At 44.1% G+C, this 15,867-nt stretch overlaps 3 protein-coding genes across 6 annotated transcripts in view; 1 reads left to right on the top strand and 2 right to left on the bottom strand.

The window, feature by feature from the left end:
- Window positions 1–6,553, bottom strand: part of PARP14 (poly(ADP-ribose) polymerase family member 14) — a 45,104-nt gene extending 38,551 nt beyond the window's left edge. The window contains exons 1-7 of one of the 3 annotated variants that reach the window (XM_075152812.1): window positions 6,313–6,545; window positions 6,093–6,199; window positions 5,980–6,013; window positions 4,947–5,018; window positions 3,974–4,171; window positions 2,673–2,933; window positions 399–635 (exon numbers count right to left, since the gene is read on the bottom strand). In XM_075152812.1, the coding sequence (XP_075008913.1) occupies window positions 399–635; window positions 2,673–2,933; window positions 3,974–4,171; window positions 4,947–5,018; window positions 5,980–6,013; window positions 6,093–6,199; window positions 6,313–6,505 (1,102 nt within the window). In that variant the 5' untranslated portion in view covers window positions 6,506–6,545. Of the gene's footprint in view, window positions 1–398; window positions 636–2,672; window positions 2,934–3,667; window positions 3,925–3,973; window positions 4,172–4,946; window positions 5,019–5,979; window positions 6,014–6,092; window positions 6,200–6,312 lie in introns of those variants that run through there. The other 2 variants (XM_075152817.1, XM_075152814.1) reach the window with 2 other exon arrangements.
- PARP9 (poly(ADP-ribose) polymerase family member 9) overlaps window positions 1–15,867 on the top strand; it is a 542,373-nt gene that overhangs the window by 514,389 nt on the left and 12,117 nt on the right. The gene's annotated exons all lie outside the window — the stretch shown is intronic.
- On the bottom strand, window positions 7,999–15,864 carry DTX3L (deltex E3 ubiquitin ligase 3L). 2 transcript variants are annotated; one of them, XM_075152831.1, is made up of 5 exons: window positions 15,625–15,864; window positions 15,083–15,312; window positions 11,600–13,138; window positions 10,674–10,891; window positions 7,999–9,033 (listed from the first exon to the last, which is right to left on the bottom strand). In XM_075152831.1, the coding sequence occupies exons 1-5, from the start codon at window positions 15,797–15,799 to the stop codon at window positions 8,964–8,966; spliced, it is 2,232 nt and encodes a 743-aa protein (XP_075008932.1). In that variant the 5' UTR covers window positions 15,800–15,864; the 3' UTR covers window positions 7,999–8,963. The 2 variants fall into 2 exon arrangements, with proteins under 2 accessions (XP_075008932.1, XP_075008931.1); XM_075152830.1 differs by having other exon boundaries at window positions 10,674–10,761.

Below are 15,867 nucleotides of genomic sequence, written 5' to 3'. Positions count from 1 at the left end.
GCACCTGCTCTCCGGCCAAAAAGCTGTCCAAAAAATTATCCTCAGGCGAGCCAGACAGCACGCATTGCCATGGGGGAGCTGGTGGTGAAGGCCTGGGGGGAGTAGTCTCCTGCGCTACGTGGGGCTGTGCTTTCTCTATTGAACTCACATTGTAACCTGAACTCTGTAAGGATCAAGGCCTGGGTGAAATAAACTGTGCATAAAAAGGAAAAAATTCTATGCCTCGTGCTCAGCTGGTCCAAAACTTAAGCTTGCACTCCAGTTAGCAGAGACCTGCTGACAAAGCACCAGATCTGCTGGTTTATGAGGGCAAAGTAGCCATTTCTCTAGAAAATCCACATTTTGGTCTTTAAGTGAAAGGATCTCAGAGAAATAAAGGCTTCGTATTTCTGCATTACCTTTATGGTCACTGAATGTAATGATAGCTGCATCTTCATCAGGCAGCTGCTGAACATCCACCACTTGCGCACCTCCATTCTTCTTGCTTTCAAAGTAGATGGTTATATAGTCACTGGGTGTGTTAGGTGGTATATTTTCAGCCCTAATTCTTCTTGTTAGCTCAAGGCACCGGGCAGTAATATTTTGTTGCTTTGCTCTGTGGTTTTGATTAAGTTTGCTAGCAAACTCCCCAGCAGCTAGAAAGAGAAGGAAGAAGAAAAAAGAAAAAAAAAAAAAAACAAAAAAAACCCAAGATCAAACTAGTAGCTCATAGAATCATTAAGGTTGGAAAAGACCTCTAAGATCATCGAGTCCAACCGTCAACCCAACACCACCATGCCCACTACACCACATCCCTAACTTTTCTACTATGATGTTAGCAGACTATCGCTGTGTGCGTTGACCAAAGCACTGAATTACAAAGCATCTATCAACTCACATCTATAGCTCACAAAGCTACTTCCTTCCACTTATTCAGTATCTGTCACCTAGTAATCACCACGTGGTTGATCACAATTGTTGACTACAACTACCATAGCCAGAATTTGTCACTAGTTTTCCTACTGAGTAGCAGTGGGTCTCTTTAACCCCAAAAGAAAATAAGATCAGTTCATTTTTGGGCTATGGCTTTATACACAACTAATTAGACATAAATTAACAGTTCAGATTTGGATTCTTCCAGTTTTATGATAAACACATTCTATTTTTGGCTATTTTCCCCCCTCCCCCCCATTATCATCACAGTAAAAGATAGTCAAGTCACTTTTACATCTGTCAGACAAACACACAATTAAGTTTTTAAAGGATATACTTATTTCCTAAAGGCTACACCAAAAATTTGGGACTGGACCACGATATGAGACGCAAATAATTTCTGACTTCTAAAGCAGAAAACCCTACACTTTCTCAGAGACTAAAAACTTCCTTGGTTTAGTTATACCACAGACGAATCCCTTCACAACTTTAAGATTTCTGAGCAACTTCATTCTTACATATTACCAGTAATACAACTATTTCCACAAAGTGGATGCAAAGTGGCGTATAACTTGTTTTCACCACATTCTACCTTCTAAAGAGATTTACAATTTTTCCACACAGAAGACAGAATTCTCTCGTTTCCTGTCCCACCTCCTCACCCAGAATCAAGCGCAGGTAAAATCACCTTGTCCTTAAAAGGACTCAAGCGCAGCAGCACTCAAAGAATCCTGGAACCAGGTCACCGCCAGTTCAATTCAGTTCTCCTGGTAATGCAGTGCTGTTATCTCTACAACATCAGCTATGGCATTGGCTTACACTGTTTCTGAATCTGGTCTTATCATACCACTTACTGTTGCCCGTGTCCTGGGATGGAATTTGTTAATAATATCAATCATAAACTTTGGCAGGAACCAGGAAGTCCCCCCAACCCCTCACTGGTGAGAAGTAGGAGCAGACACCTCTCCGTCACCTGGAAGATGCCTTTGTCACCAATCACTAATAAGGCAGAAGAGAAAGCGTATGGTATCGAACACACTAAAAAACCACAGTGGGCACGCAGTAGCTTAACAACTAGTTGGCACTGCTGCATCAGGCAAAGCATAGGGTGTTAATTCCACGCTTCACATAACTGACAGCTGCCACTCTGCGTAAGGACAGCTGGACTTGCCTCAGCGTCCCAGGGTCCATCCAGCCCAGTATCCTGTCTCCAGCAATGGCCACAGCACGTATCTAGAGAATAGCTTTAAGAAGATGCTGCTTCCCTAATCCTCTCCCAGTCTCCAATCTATTACAGTCAATTTCCCTAGCCTGATGCAGTCTATTTAATAACCTTAAAAAGCTCTGTTCCATGAACTTGTTCAATCTTCCCTCAAATCCATGCAAACTTACTACACATGTAACACTTTCAGCAAGGACAACCTTTAACATCAACCTGTTCTAAGACCAAGTACATCCTTTTGTTGCTTGTATAAAGTTATAGTTTGTTTTTAGTCCTACCTGTTCTGTTTACTACCCAAATCAAAGCTAGCCCTCTTCTGATTTACACTGGCCCCTATAACTTACAGATAAAAGGTATGTCATTAACTTCACTAGAGTAAATCCTCATTTTAAATGATGCACTATCAGATTAAACGTTAAACCTATGACAGAAAACATTTATTTCCTGCTTAGTCTCCCCCCTGCCACACACACATGTGCATGCACACACACACACAAGTGGCTAATAAAAAAGATCCACAACTCGGACTCCTTCTTACCAATATTTCCAGTAAAAGTAACTACAGCAGCATGTATTTCAGGTATCATTTCCACACTGAAGTCACCATCATCCTCTGACAAGCCACTGATGTTCTCTACCAGCATAATTAACATGCAATCTTTTACTGTCTCCTGCACGTTTTCAAGCACAACTACAGTAGATGGCAGGGATTCTTGAGAGTCCTCCACTTGCCATGGCTTCACGAACAGATCAATTTTCTTCACTGAGTGATGCTTCCTTTGCAAAACTTCTTGGGCATCTAGTTCCACAGGAAAACAAAGACAGACATGATCTTCCCTTCCCCTCCCATCACAGCAGAGCAACATGTTAAATTACACTCTACTTTAAAAATCCATCCAGCCATATTTTCTCATATCACAGAAGAAACAGAAATAAGGCAAAGCTACATCAAAAATTAGGGTCAGGATAAAAGCTACTCTATGATCTAGATGTCCCCAGTCTCCCCAAAGGAAGAAAAAAAAAAAAAGTTATTTTTTGAGGTAAGTGCTGCCTCCTTTCTACTGCCCTCAAGTGTGAGAAACTGTTCTCCAGATAAGTAACATGTAATAAATAGCAAATAAAGAAAGGGTTTTCCATCCTGCTTATCTTGTATATTTAACAAATACTTAACGACATTTGACTATGTTAAGTATTTAACTATATTTGGCCTTCTCCTGCATAAACCGTTTCCTCTTTTTGCATAAATCCTTCACACACTAACAAGTAGCCACAGCACTTTAGTAGAGAGGAAAACATAGGAAAACTACAGATAAATTGAGGCTACTTTAAAATCTTTTTCTCCACAGAGGTGAGCATTCACCTCTCTGTCTTACAAATACACAATATTTACTACCTCTTTTCCTCCCAATCTCCAAAACCCTGGCAATTGAAAAGAATATGAAAGAAAATACAACAAAATAATATTTACCCATGATCTGCAGTTAATACTGTACTATGCTTTATGCAGTCTCCTGAACTAGAATTAAAGCTTACTTATGCTGCAGTGCTCCTGACATCATTTGTCCTGCATTATTCTCTGTGAGCCTTGATCAAGCATTTGGGAGAGGTTTAGACAACCACTTCTTCCCCTGTGGGTTATTATAAACACTGTTAGAAACCCACATCTGCATTGGATCGACAGGCACGTTTGCTCCTTTTACATCCTATGGGAATAATTACTCTTTGGGAATAATATGCCATTTCTGCTGAAGCAATGCCCACAAAGAGATCCAGCACCAGCAAAGGCCTATTTTTAGAAGGGAGCTTTAGTAATATAACACCCATAAGATACGATCATACCTTCCTCATTCTGAAAGGTGATGATCATTTGCTGATCCTTTTTGATGTAGGACTCGATGGCCCCCCCACCAGACTTCTTTTTATTTTCAAAGTACATTTCCACAATTTCATCTTCTATTTCCTCCCCAGAGGCAGTGGTTACCACTATGACAGATTTACTAGAGGTTGCTTTTTCGGCTTCCAACTTGTCACATGATTCTGAAATGAAAGATCACACCCTCATGCCTCAAGCAAAAGTTAAGGAAAAAAACCAAGCTTATTATCTTCCAAGCTTTCACACCACTTCTTGTTCAAATCATAGATAAGATCAGAGAAAAGAACAGGCAAATAAACAGTAATTCAGGTGGGTTTTGTTTGTGGGGCTTTTTTTTTCTTTCCCATAACAGCCTTTAAATGCCAAACAAGCTGAGCATATCACTAGCGTGAGTTGTCGTATCAACAGGTGAGGAGAAAAGGCTTCCATTCATCACCAGGCAAGGACAGCAGAAGTGACGGCTATGAAAGCTTCTTCACAAATCCACGATGAGGGGAACCATTGCTCTTCTGTCTATGCACTCTCTCCAGTTACAGTTCCAGCCATTGCTGTGGGTCACCATGGGTCTACAGGTGATGGCTGCCACAGGAGCTCAGGTGTACCCGGGGTACACAGCTACTGATGTTCTATCACAGGTTGCCCCAGAGGGGCTGGTGGTAGCTGGGAAGGTCTGGGTAGGGACAGCTTTTACCCATTTACGGCATACTCTAAGGAACTGACCTGTCTGAGGCAGCCAGTGAAGTGGGGAGTTTCCTAAAGGGACTCGTACACAGAAAAAATTATATTTACTTATTTTAGCCTGAGATAATGATTTCTGTGCTACATTAGACAAACACCACAAGCGACCCAGGTGACCAGGGCACTATTGCAGCATAAAGGTCAATGAAAACCAATGAAGCAAGAATATACTGGTCTCTGCTTGATAAGTGGCACGCTTACCTGTCTTCTGCTGAGTGCACACAGAGGTCTCCTTATTCTGGCAGGTGGGAAGAGAGACCTGGCGTTCATTAACTAGAGATAAACGACAAAGATTTCTGAGTTACTGGGTACTTCAAGAAAAAGGTCACAATTTTGAAGACCCAGGAGCTAACACAGCTTGAATTTAGTTTCATTTGACACTGCCAGAATCACAGAGTTCCATATATTCCTTTTTTTAAAGTGTACGTTGAACATGGTTACAGAAACACTCTTTAAGCTCAAGAAGCCTCAGGCATAATGTCAGAAAACAACCTAGCACACAGTCATGCTGTGTGAAGCGCTCCGAGCGCGTCCTCCCATATCCTCACACAAGAACTGTGCTGTTGAACAAGAGATCTGTCGAGGACATCCCTCCTCTGGAGGGAAGCGCCTTTAGAAACCGGGCACCTCTGTAAAAGCGTCGATCATGACATATTTTGACTCTGCACGACATCTCCACCTGCTAGTTTAAAACAATAAGGAACACAGCTAAATTAGAAAACAAAAGATAACGGTAATATCTGCCAGACTGCTTTTCTAGTCTGTACCCTCAATCTTCACCTGTGGGCCGCTCTTATTCGCACAAGTAAGTAATCTGCATGTAGAGGTAAGCGTGCTATATATGATAAACAAACTCTGGCCCGCAGGGGGAACACACGCGACGTCAGCTGGAACCGCAACAAAAGCTGCATAGGAAGCTAGTTCGTTCAGTTTTTATGCATGCCTTGGAGTTTACTTAAGGGCTGTGCTTTATGAATTGAATTAATTTTGTGGTTTAAAAAATGAAGGAGAGTGCTGGCGGGGGGAAGAAAGAGCACGGTCAACGCCAGCCTAGACAAGCACTCGACGAGCAGACGGCTCGGTCACCGGTTTCCGCCACCTCCCCGCGGCCCCCCGCTCCACCCGGCCTCCCCGGGACAGCACCGAGCCGCGGGGTGGGCCAGGCCCGGAGCCCCGGCCCCGCCGGGCTGAGGCGAGCGTTTAAGCCCCGCACTGCGCCTCACGCAGACCCTACCTGGCTCCTCGGCCCCGCCGGCCCGTCCCACCTCCTGCAAGCGGAACGAGAGGAGAGCGGTTACCCACGGCCCCGCTCGCCCACCCCTCCCCGCCCGGCGCCACCCGCCTCACCTGCGCCGCGTCGCCGTCCGCGGGCAGCTCGGTGACGAGAAGCGACAGCCGCCCTCTGGGCCCCCAGTCGAGCTCATGGACCCGCCGGTCGAGCACCCGCTGCCTCACTGCCAACACGACAGGCACCGGTGAGGGGGCGGCGGCGGCGGCGGCGACCGCCGCCCCCCCCCTCCCCGAAACGCGGGCAACGGCCATCAGCGCCCCCACCCCGGCCGCTCACCGTCGGGGCGGGCGAAGCAGACGAGGAGGTGCCCGGTCCCGGTCCCGGTCCGCAGCTCGCACTCGCCGCCGCCCGAGCGCTTCTGGCTCTGGAAGTAGCAGAGCAGCTTCTTCCTCAGGGCGGGCGGAGGCTCGGCGGCGCCCCAGTCGCCGCGCACCAGCAGCGGGAAGGCGCCCGGCCGCTGCCCCGCCATGGCAGCCTCGATGTCTCCTCCCGCCCCGCCGCTTTCGGTTTCATTTCTCCAGCGAGGAATCAAGCGGCGCCGGGCTCCGCCCTGCGCCGGGGGCGGGCGGCCCGCGGGCCCGGCCGAGCGGGTCGGGCGGAGGCCCCGGTCCCCCGCTGGGCCTCACCGGGGACAGGACGCGGCCCCGCCCGGCCCTCCGAAAGCACCGCGGGTTACACAGCCCGCTTCGCCAGGAGATCATAAACGTAGCGTTGTGCTTCCATAGAGTCGTACAAGAAGCCGGTTTTACACATACAGCTGTTTCCAAAGCCTGAGCTTATAATGGTTAGGCAGTGGATAATGCAGACCTCGCTCTCCCTGCGTTAGGCTTTCAATCCAGTTGTTACCCAGAGTAAAATTACCCTTTTCCAACATTCTCCGTCAGAAATACTTCTACAGCTGTGCAAGATTGCAGTGAAAGAGTATTTTCTTCAGACCAACGTATCAGCCAGCTGAGACATTTTCAACAGAGTGCTCAGGTCTTCCCCTTGCCACGGTTACAGTTTTCAGCTATTTCTTGCTGCGGATGTTACTAATGTGCCCAAATATGAGACGCTAAAATGGCAGATAAATGAAAATTTTTCCCCCTAACTTCACTGAAAGTTCCTTGAGGAAATGGATAATAAACAAATGTCATTAAATATGATAAGCATGGGTAGACATCAGCTAAATACAGGTGTTGTCAGACACACTGCTGAGCAGACCCATGGGCATACCTTTGTTTCTTGGTGGGCGATTAATCTTTTGCTTCCTAATGAACTGTTCTCTCAACAGTTAGCCGAGGTACATGCTCTCGTCCCTTGCAGTAACCCAGGCAAAATACCTGACTTTGGTTGCAGATTAGGTAGATTCATTCCTAAACTGTACAGCTATGATTAGAAAGTAAAGGTCTGTACAGCTGGTTATAGGATAAAGGCTTGGGAGCTTTCAGCGACAGTCAGCAGGTCTCTGCTGGAAAACTCAGCCTGCGAAACTTTGCCACAGATAAAATTGGAGCTGGTGAATTGTCAGACGGGTCTGACATCGGTGAACTGGCCTATTGGGACAGAAAGTGAAATAAGAGACCAAAAGAAGTTGGGGAGATTTGATCTTCACAGCTTGCTTCAATGTGCAGAACAGCACGGTCATTTAGAAACAACTGGAATGTTGGTATCTCACCACACAGAAAAGGGAGGAAACTTGAAATAGTGTAAAATGTGAAAACAAATACAGTAAAACCAAATCACACTGGGAAAGTCATCCTAACCCACATGGAAACCAAACAGTGCCCAACACTAAGAAATCTGAAAGTCGAGGTAGTAAAGTGGTACTGCCTATTCACAGTGTGGGAATCCTAAAAAAAAAAAATCACCTCAATCATGGCATTGCTGGGAAGCTCCTAAATTAAAAAAAATATACAACTATATGTATCTAAAACAGGAGGAAAAAATTATACAGAAGAATGCAGAACTGAGCAGATGGTATTTTTATATTTTATTTATTAGTTATAGTCAATAGCCTAACAGAAATGGTTTAACTCATCGAAAATTATGGCTGCATTAAGTGAAAGCTATTTGTTTCACAACACCACAGAGGTAATTAGCAGGCTATTTAGACAGTGCAGAGTAGCAGCAAAGTATCCTTATGATACAATTTAAACCATATATTGAAAGCAATGGCAAGAATATAGTTTTCTAGTTGCAAAGCTGACTTAAAAGTTGTATTTAAGCTTAAACACGATGGAAGGCACAGAACCAGGACCCCATTATCAGAGATGGCCACAGGCACTATTACTTTCCATTTGCTCCAACGTGGCTCTGAGCATTCAGCACTTCTGCAGTGTTAAAAATACAGCATCTACCCACATACCCCCCTCATACATTATCCATGCTATTTTCATGTTTAAAACCCAAACCATTAATGCCATTTCTACCCTGAAAAGGAAAAGAAGCAAAAGATCATAGCCTGATCACAGCTGATACTATAACAGCTGCGTAAAAATTTTCCAGCAGATGGGTTACATGATGCTATCCATGATGACAGACATCATAACAGGAAGTTGTTTGATTGAATAAAAGTTAGTAGTGGATCCAGCGGTTTTCGTGGTCAGACTGAAGACTTTGGGAACAAGTGCAGATCAGATTCACCGGTAAAATAAAATACACAATTTGATATATGACAAGTGCAACAAGTACTGATGCTGCACTCACAAGACCCACATTCTGTAAAGGTTAGACATATAGGGAAGCATTATTCAAGGAAGTAAATGATGTGTAAAGAGAACATACATCGTTTGATGAAAAAAGATTACTTTTCTTAGCTGACTGCGAAATACAAGTGATTTAAGTACAGCAGTTGAACAAAATAATTTCTTCTTAGGGCTTGAATAGTAAATTAATTACTACGTGTTCAGTTACAATACTTAAGAACTGACGGTTCATAAATTTCTTTATTCAATTCCTCTTGCTTTCAATTCTGATCGAACACGCTGCAGATAATCAGGATCAGGGTAACCAAACCTAGGAGAAGAAGAAAAGAATTGTTTGGACTACTTCTGAACCACTTGGCAGTTCTACAGAACCTTCTCATCAAAATCTCTTAAAACACTTTACAAATTGTATGCACTTACTTCTTACTCTATAGAGACAACAGACCCTATTTTACAGGTCAGAGAGGTGGTACAGACAGGGTAAAGCTAAAAACTTACAAAAAGCAGCTGCTGAATTTGGTTGTCCAAGCTGACACCAAGAACTTGATTTTCAAAGCTGCCTGCTGTCTCACTCGAAACTGACAGGGCGCTTGGGTATGCATCTTTCTAAAAATCAGACCTGAAGCGTATCCAAATATAAAACACGAATATAATGGCACCTCTGGATTTTAAGTAGCGCATCATCAGAAGTGTGTATGAAACAAGTGATAACTAGGGAAAGCATTTGGGCAGAGTGGGGGATAAAGTAAAACCGATACTTTTTGCTCTTTTATGATCCTAGCCCAGGAAGGAGGATCTAGACACCAATCTTTAGAGCTTGCAGGAAGACACCTGCCTGTGAGGGGCTGCAACAAGCTTGAAAGGACTGTTCCAAGCCTCCCTCTTGTCTCTGTAAGATTTTTTCCAGGAGCCAAATAGTTTACTGATATAATCTGCAGCTAATCATATCTTTACGAAAGGTCAATTGTATGTGCATCAAGGGGTGGGATGTAGTGATCCTGACCAGAAGACCATTATACATTGAGGAATTAGTGATCCACATAACAGTTAAGCTGGACAGGCCCAGGCCTGTGCCGCGCCGTGCCATGCTGCCCATGTGGCGTGACCTTCAGACCTCTGTTGTGCTGTGCACATCCCGTGGCTGCTCAACAGACTCCAGCAGCTCACTCTAAGAGAGGTGCTGCAGGCAGCTCCCACTCGGTCCTGGTGATTACACCATCTGCGTGTCCTTGCCTTTATCTAGAAGTGCAGCAAGTCCTCAAGAAATGCTGAATAGAGTTGTCTTCTACTAAGAAAATCCTGTAAAAGCTCAAATAGCCAAAATGGGGTAACCCTTGCTATGGACGGGGTCAGCATGGCAACCTGCGCTCTGCTCAGAGGCCCACTGAATGCTGCGCAACTCGGGGTTCCTAGCATCTAAAAGGACACAACCGTATCTATACTACAATCTCTTTCTTCTTGCTGTTAGCTCTAATAAGTAGAAATTCAAATCATATTTTACAGAGTCTGAGTGCCGTCTTTACTGGGATCATAATGGACCAGCACCTCCTGGTGCAAAACAGCAGGTAACAGAAGAGGCTGAGATCAGGAGTCCAACCTTTAGCTGCTATCAAGATCTTGCTGTCCTGTCCTGTACTAGAAGTGGTTTCTCATCACAGTAGTTATTAACTGAGTAGGTACTTTACACAACTCACTGGTGAAAGAGTGGCCTCAGGGGCAACAGAGGACTAAGCTCATCCTTGTTCCAACTGTCCAAATTGGTGAAAGTGGTTCAAGTCTGGATCCATAGAGCATTGCACTACCACTTTGTTAGTGACAAACCAAGACAGATACTTTAGATTTGCCGATGGCTTGCACCGTTATAAAAAATCTGAAAGCTGTAATGCAGCCGGGTAGCCTTCCTGCCACATCTGAGTAGCAATAAAATTACATAAAGAGAAGACTACTTACTTGGTAGGTCCTCCAGTCATGGAAGTTTTGTGGTGAATATCATTCCATGTGATAACACCTTGTGCACCAGTAGTACGTGACTGCCCCACTGTGAAAATCAATTTTTGTTTAAAGGCTCTTTTGAGGAGCTGCAGAATTTCTCGCCCTTCCTTATTGTCAGGTAAATAAGCTATTCGAGAAGTTGCTTGATAATGTTTCCCTGGGTTTGGATGGTTGCTCTGTTTTGTAGAAAAACAAAACAAAAACACATTGTATATCATAAATGCTTTGAAAGAGTGAAAATCACACATCCCAGCTTTTGCAATACTTTTTATCCTGTCTTTGATTCAGAAGGACATAGCATGACTGATGACTTATTTTGAGGTGGTTTTTTCTCATTAGACAATTTCTTTCATACAAGTTCCATTCATATTTTCTTGTCATCACTCATGCATCCATTGTTAAATTTGTTTTTTCTTCTTTGCTCTCTCAAATGCATGTCACCCCACCCCTGACTTTTTCATTTATCCCATTTTCAGCCCTAGTCATGACGCTAAGCACACAACATAAGCTGATTTCTCACCTGGAAAGCTTACAAGCCAGCCCACTATTTGTTTTTGTCCACTGGTGTCAGCAGCTAGGAGAATGCCTCAGAGAATCCTCATTATACTCGCAAAATTTTGTTTACATGGTATCACTCCATAGATTTCAGTTCAGTTATTCCCAATGTGCATATAAAATGGAGGGCTACCATTTCACTATTTAATTTCTACTGTATTACTTAATTGCACCCAAAAATACTGAATTAAATACTTGCAGATTTGTACAGAACAAAGAAATGTCTCTGCTGGACATGCATTAAAATGACGGAAAAATAGTGAATTTTATATTCAATATTGGTTTTGTTGGGGGAAAAATATCTTTTATGAATCTTTAAATGTACTTACACTTTGAATACCACTGCACATATTATATGTGATCTCAATAGTACCACAACTGGAATAGCCAGGGAGAGATAGAGTCATCGTTCTAGTTAACATTGTTCCCTCCGGCTGGTCTCCTTTCATGAGTCCATAGACGGTATTACAAACAGGACAAGTTTGCTTATAAGTCATGGCCTGGTTGATGCAACTTTTGCAAAACGCATGATTGCACTTTCTCAGTACTTCTTTATTATTAATCCTCTCCATGCAAATCGGACACACATCTTTGCCTTCTTCTGCCTTTGTCTTAGACTGTCCTTCGGAAGAAAGATTATTCTTTTGCCTGCCATTATATTTCTTCTCAGATGCTCCTGTAGCTTCTTGATCGCTGAGATCAGAGGACAGTGGTGTCCTATTTTTAGTTTGTGTTGAGTCTTCAATGTTAAGAAGGTTCATAATGTGCTTTTCAGCAGCATAAATATGGTTTGGTAAACCACTTAAGAGGAATTTGTCTTCCTTCTTCTTAAGTTTTACATGCAGATCTTCCAATTGTTTTCCATTAAGTAGCATATTTAATCTTTTCTTCTGATCTTCTGAAAGCTTCGAGCTGATGAGTTTTTCTCTTAACATTGCAGAGGCATTCTGAAATGCATTGATGAAACTTTCAGTGGCATGTGAAGACATATCAGAAGTTTTAACCCTAGGCCTAAATATTATGAGCACCTTCTGGCCATATATACTGTCTTTCTTTTCTATTGCCGTATCAAATTTGTCTTTAATGCCTTCAATTTCTTTGCTTAATATTGTTTCCAACAATTTAAACACAGAAGCATCAACTTCAATTCCATTCCTGTATTTGTACTGTTCAGATGATATTTTCATATTCTTTTCAGCTTGGCTGTTCTCACTTTCCTCTGCTAGAAATTTTTTGGCAGCTAAAATCTCGCTTGCTGGACCACGGAGTAGCAATTGATTCCCTTCCTCTTTGGCAAGAAGATTGCTAAACCTAGCGTTTAATTTCATTATTGTCTCATTTAATGTGTAACTGTGTGTTACAGGAATTTTTTCCTGTTTCAGATCTTCTACAATTTTCTGAAAAGTTCTGATAAAAAAATCATTAGCTTCTTGTATTGATGCAGGACTTTTATCAGAAGTGAAGCATACTGATGTGGTTCCATTGTCATGATCTTTACTTCTTATACACACTCCAAAACGTTCATGTAGTACTTTGATTTGTTTTTTGCAAGTATGACTGAAATATTCATAGAGAGCTGACAGAACTGTAAGCTCATTCATTTCTTCAGTATTCAGACAATTTTCGTCTTTCAAACCATTCTTACTTTCAGAATGTGAAAAATCATCGTTTGGGTCATTGCCTGCAAGGATATCCTTAAAGTAGTGATAAGCTTTTTCAATATCTGTAAAATCTCCCGTCAATTTCTCAGAGCCATCAATATCAGCATTTCCTTCTCTTTTTAAATTTGGACATATAATGGTAATTTTCTCTCTTTGCTGTTCAGTGAACATACTGGTATTCAAAGTTGCAGATACTGTAAGAAATATCTAAAGAGAAGACAAGAAGATATCAATAGTTGTTTTTTCTAAGGTTCTCTGCTTCCTGCTTCTGTATTTTAAGTAAGGAAAAGCTCTGTACAACTCAGTAGGGCCAGATTACTATAGACACATTTGCACACAGTGTTTCTTTTATGTAACATATACTGACACAACACACACGCAATCTGCTTCCAAGTCAGCAGCAAAAATGAAATTTGTTAATGTCATCAGCATTGCAGGAACAAAGACAGTAACTCTGCTACTTAGTTTGAGACTGTGACCAGTACCCTTTGCTCCTGACCTCTGGTAATACGTTAGCATAACTAACGGTATTTTGTAAGGCAAACGGCCATTCTCTGTGACCGAGCTGGTATTAGTCCCTTTTCCCCTCATTATCAGGCCCTGAAGGACCTGTGCACCAAGCAGACAAAGCAAGCAGATTTCTTCTTCCCCTTCCTATCATTTTCAAGGTTCCTGGGCACCAGGACAACTATTCCACTCCTTACCAGCCTTGAAGGTCGCAGGCACCCCGCCAACCAGGTGGTGATGACCCCATCGCAAAACAGGGAAGCGTAACAGCACATAGAGCACTGTATATAAAATCAAGCAGTTACAAGTCCTAAGTGGAACTTGGGCCGCAACTGCTGCTGGACAGTAAGACCCGTGATCCCCCAGTGGCCAGGGACACCTCCACTGTCCTCTGCTTCCTCTGAGGACTGAGTGAATGACTCGTACTCTTTTATGTGTTTTTCAAGTCTAGATTATGATTGTTATATCGATACACAAGCTAAGTATTAAGATTTGATCTACAGAGGGTCCAGGTGATTAGAAACCATAAGCTAAGCTGTGCTAGAAAATTCTGTGCTATGCTACTTATAAAATTGTACTGCACTGATTCTGCTCGTAGAAATCCTGTGCTATTCTGATCATTAATCCTATACTATGCTAATCATAAAATCCTCTAAAAAAAAATAAAGCTGTAATTGTAACTACAACTTAGTACCATCATCATTCTGCTAAGGATCCCCAGAAGAATCTGTCTGCCCCCTTAGTGTCAGGTGACAGAGACAAAACATGTTTTAACAGGACATGTAAGTTATATTACATTGTTCTTTAATTATATTAGACTTTCTAGTTTTCTCTACTATCTTTCTTCAAAAACTTCCCAAAAGTCATGCTTTAGTAACTCAGGATTAAGGCAGAAAACAGGATTCTGAAAAATAGTAACAAACATGTTCACATCTGTACTTTGCACAGACAGGATAGGGAAATTTGCAGTATACTGCTACAGCTGTCAAATAACCAATATGTTAGCACGTGATATACCTCAAAAGCTACACCTATGCTACTATGCAAAGCAGAGTAAACCCTCTGGACCAGATATCCATGTCTCAGTAGAGCCACATCCACATCATGTAACATGTAGCCTGGCCCTACCCCATGTCACTAACACACAGTTGATCTTCTCTTCTCTGCATAACTTTTAGTTCAAAGTGTCTGAAATAATGTTTGTTGCACTACATCCCATCAGAGCAGATTTTTTTGAACACTGAGGTAAGGGATGGAAGTAATTAGGGCTGTTTGAAGGTGCAAAACATGCCGAAATAGTGTTAGAGGTCTGTGTAGCAGGAAGGGATCCAAATCTCATACAATTTTTCCACATTTTGGGAGAAGCCCTTGGTGCATACTATCCCCTGAAACCTGCTTTGGGGAGTAGTGGTTGGCACGTGCCAAAGCCATGCTGGAGAACATGCTACCTGTTAACATGCGTGGGTGACCTGTGGTCCAGCACTCAAAAATTGCTCCCTGCCCCCATTTTATTGACTAAGATAATGTAACTGACATTTGCTTGGCATGAAATATTGAGGTGCAACATAAAGCAATGCAAAGGACTCGTGGAACTACAAGCGGGGCAGGTCGTAACACTGCTTGTTACTGCTCTTCCTGGTGTACCTTTTTGGTAACGACTTCTCTTGCCGTGTCTCCATGGCCTTCGGCTGCCTGCTGCTCCTTGAACCTTTGTGGAGGAGGGGAAGAGCTGGAAGGGCCGGAGTAGCTGGGGGAGGCCTGCTCTGTAAACTGGCTCTTGCTCACGTCCCCTTCTCCCGGCTGGATGACTATCTTCAGGCACCTGCCACCAATTTCCAAGACGTGATCCATGCGGGATTCCACGCTCTTCTTATCTGCAGTAATTTGGGGACAGGCAGATAAGGCTAACGAAGTTACCTGAAAACTTGATGGCTACAAGTGGCCACAGAGACCACCTGCGCTTTGCCCACCCATGCACTACCCAGGGGCACAAGATGGTGCCCTCGGCGGCCGTTTCCCGCCCCCTCACACGGCTGCGGGACCTGCGAGCGAACAGCCGCCCCCAGGGGCGGCTGGGGCTCAGCCGCCCCCTTATCCCCTCCGTGCCGGCAGCGGGGGCATGCCGAGCCGCGGACCCCGCCGCCCGCAGAGCCGCACCGCCCGCCTCAGCCCCCCCACGCCCGTACCTCGCTCCTGCTGGAAGTGAATCCAGTAGGTGCCGGGCTCGGGGCCCGCCCGCACCTCGCACTCGCCGCCCCCCGACCGCTTTCCTGACTGGAAGTAGCTCTGGAGCTTGAGCATCGCCTTCTCGCCGGCGTCGGGCGCGGGGCAAAGCCGCACCAGGAGCGGCGACGCCGCCATGATGCCTGCCGCCGCCCGCTTTCGCTTTCGTTTCCCGCTCCGCCGCGGCGGCCGCGGTTCCCCGCCCC

Source organism: Calonectris borealis, chromosome 6 (genome assembly GCF_964195595.1).
Source record: "Calonectris borealis chromosome 6, bCalBor7.hap1.2, whole genome shotgun sequence".
NCBI classification, from domain to species: Eukaryota; Metazoa; Chordata; class Aves; order Procellariiformes; family Procellariidae; genus Calonectris; species Calonectris borealis.
Note: the sequence above shows the minus strand (reverse complement) of the source record. Positions and strands in the feature narration are given on the sequence as shown.

Bases quoted from the DNA above. Each gene is read 5' to 3' on its own strand.
- DTX3L (XM_075152831.1), bottom strand. From the start codon at position 15,799: ATGGCGGCGTCGCCGCTCCTGGTGCGGCTTTGCCCCGCGCCCGACGCC. The intron at 13,139-15,082 runs GTACACCAGGAA...TCTTCTCTTTAG, and splicing joins GAGAAGTCGTTACCAAAAAG to ATATTTCTTACAGTATCTGC. The intron at 10,892-11,599 runs GTAAGTACATTT...TCTACAAAACAG, and splicing joins TGTGCAGTGGTATTCAAAGT to AGCAACCATCCAAACCCAGG.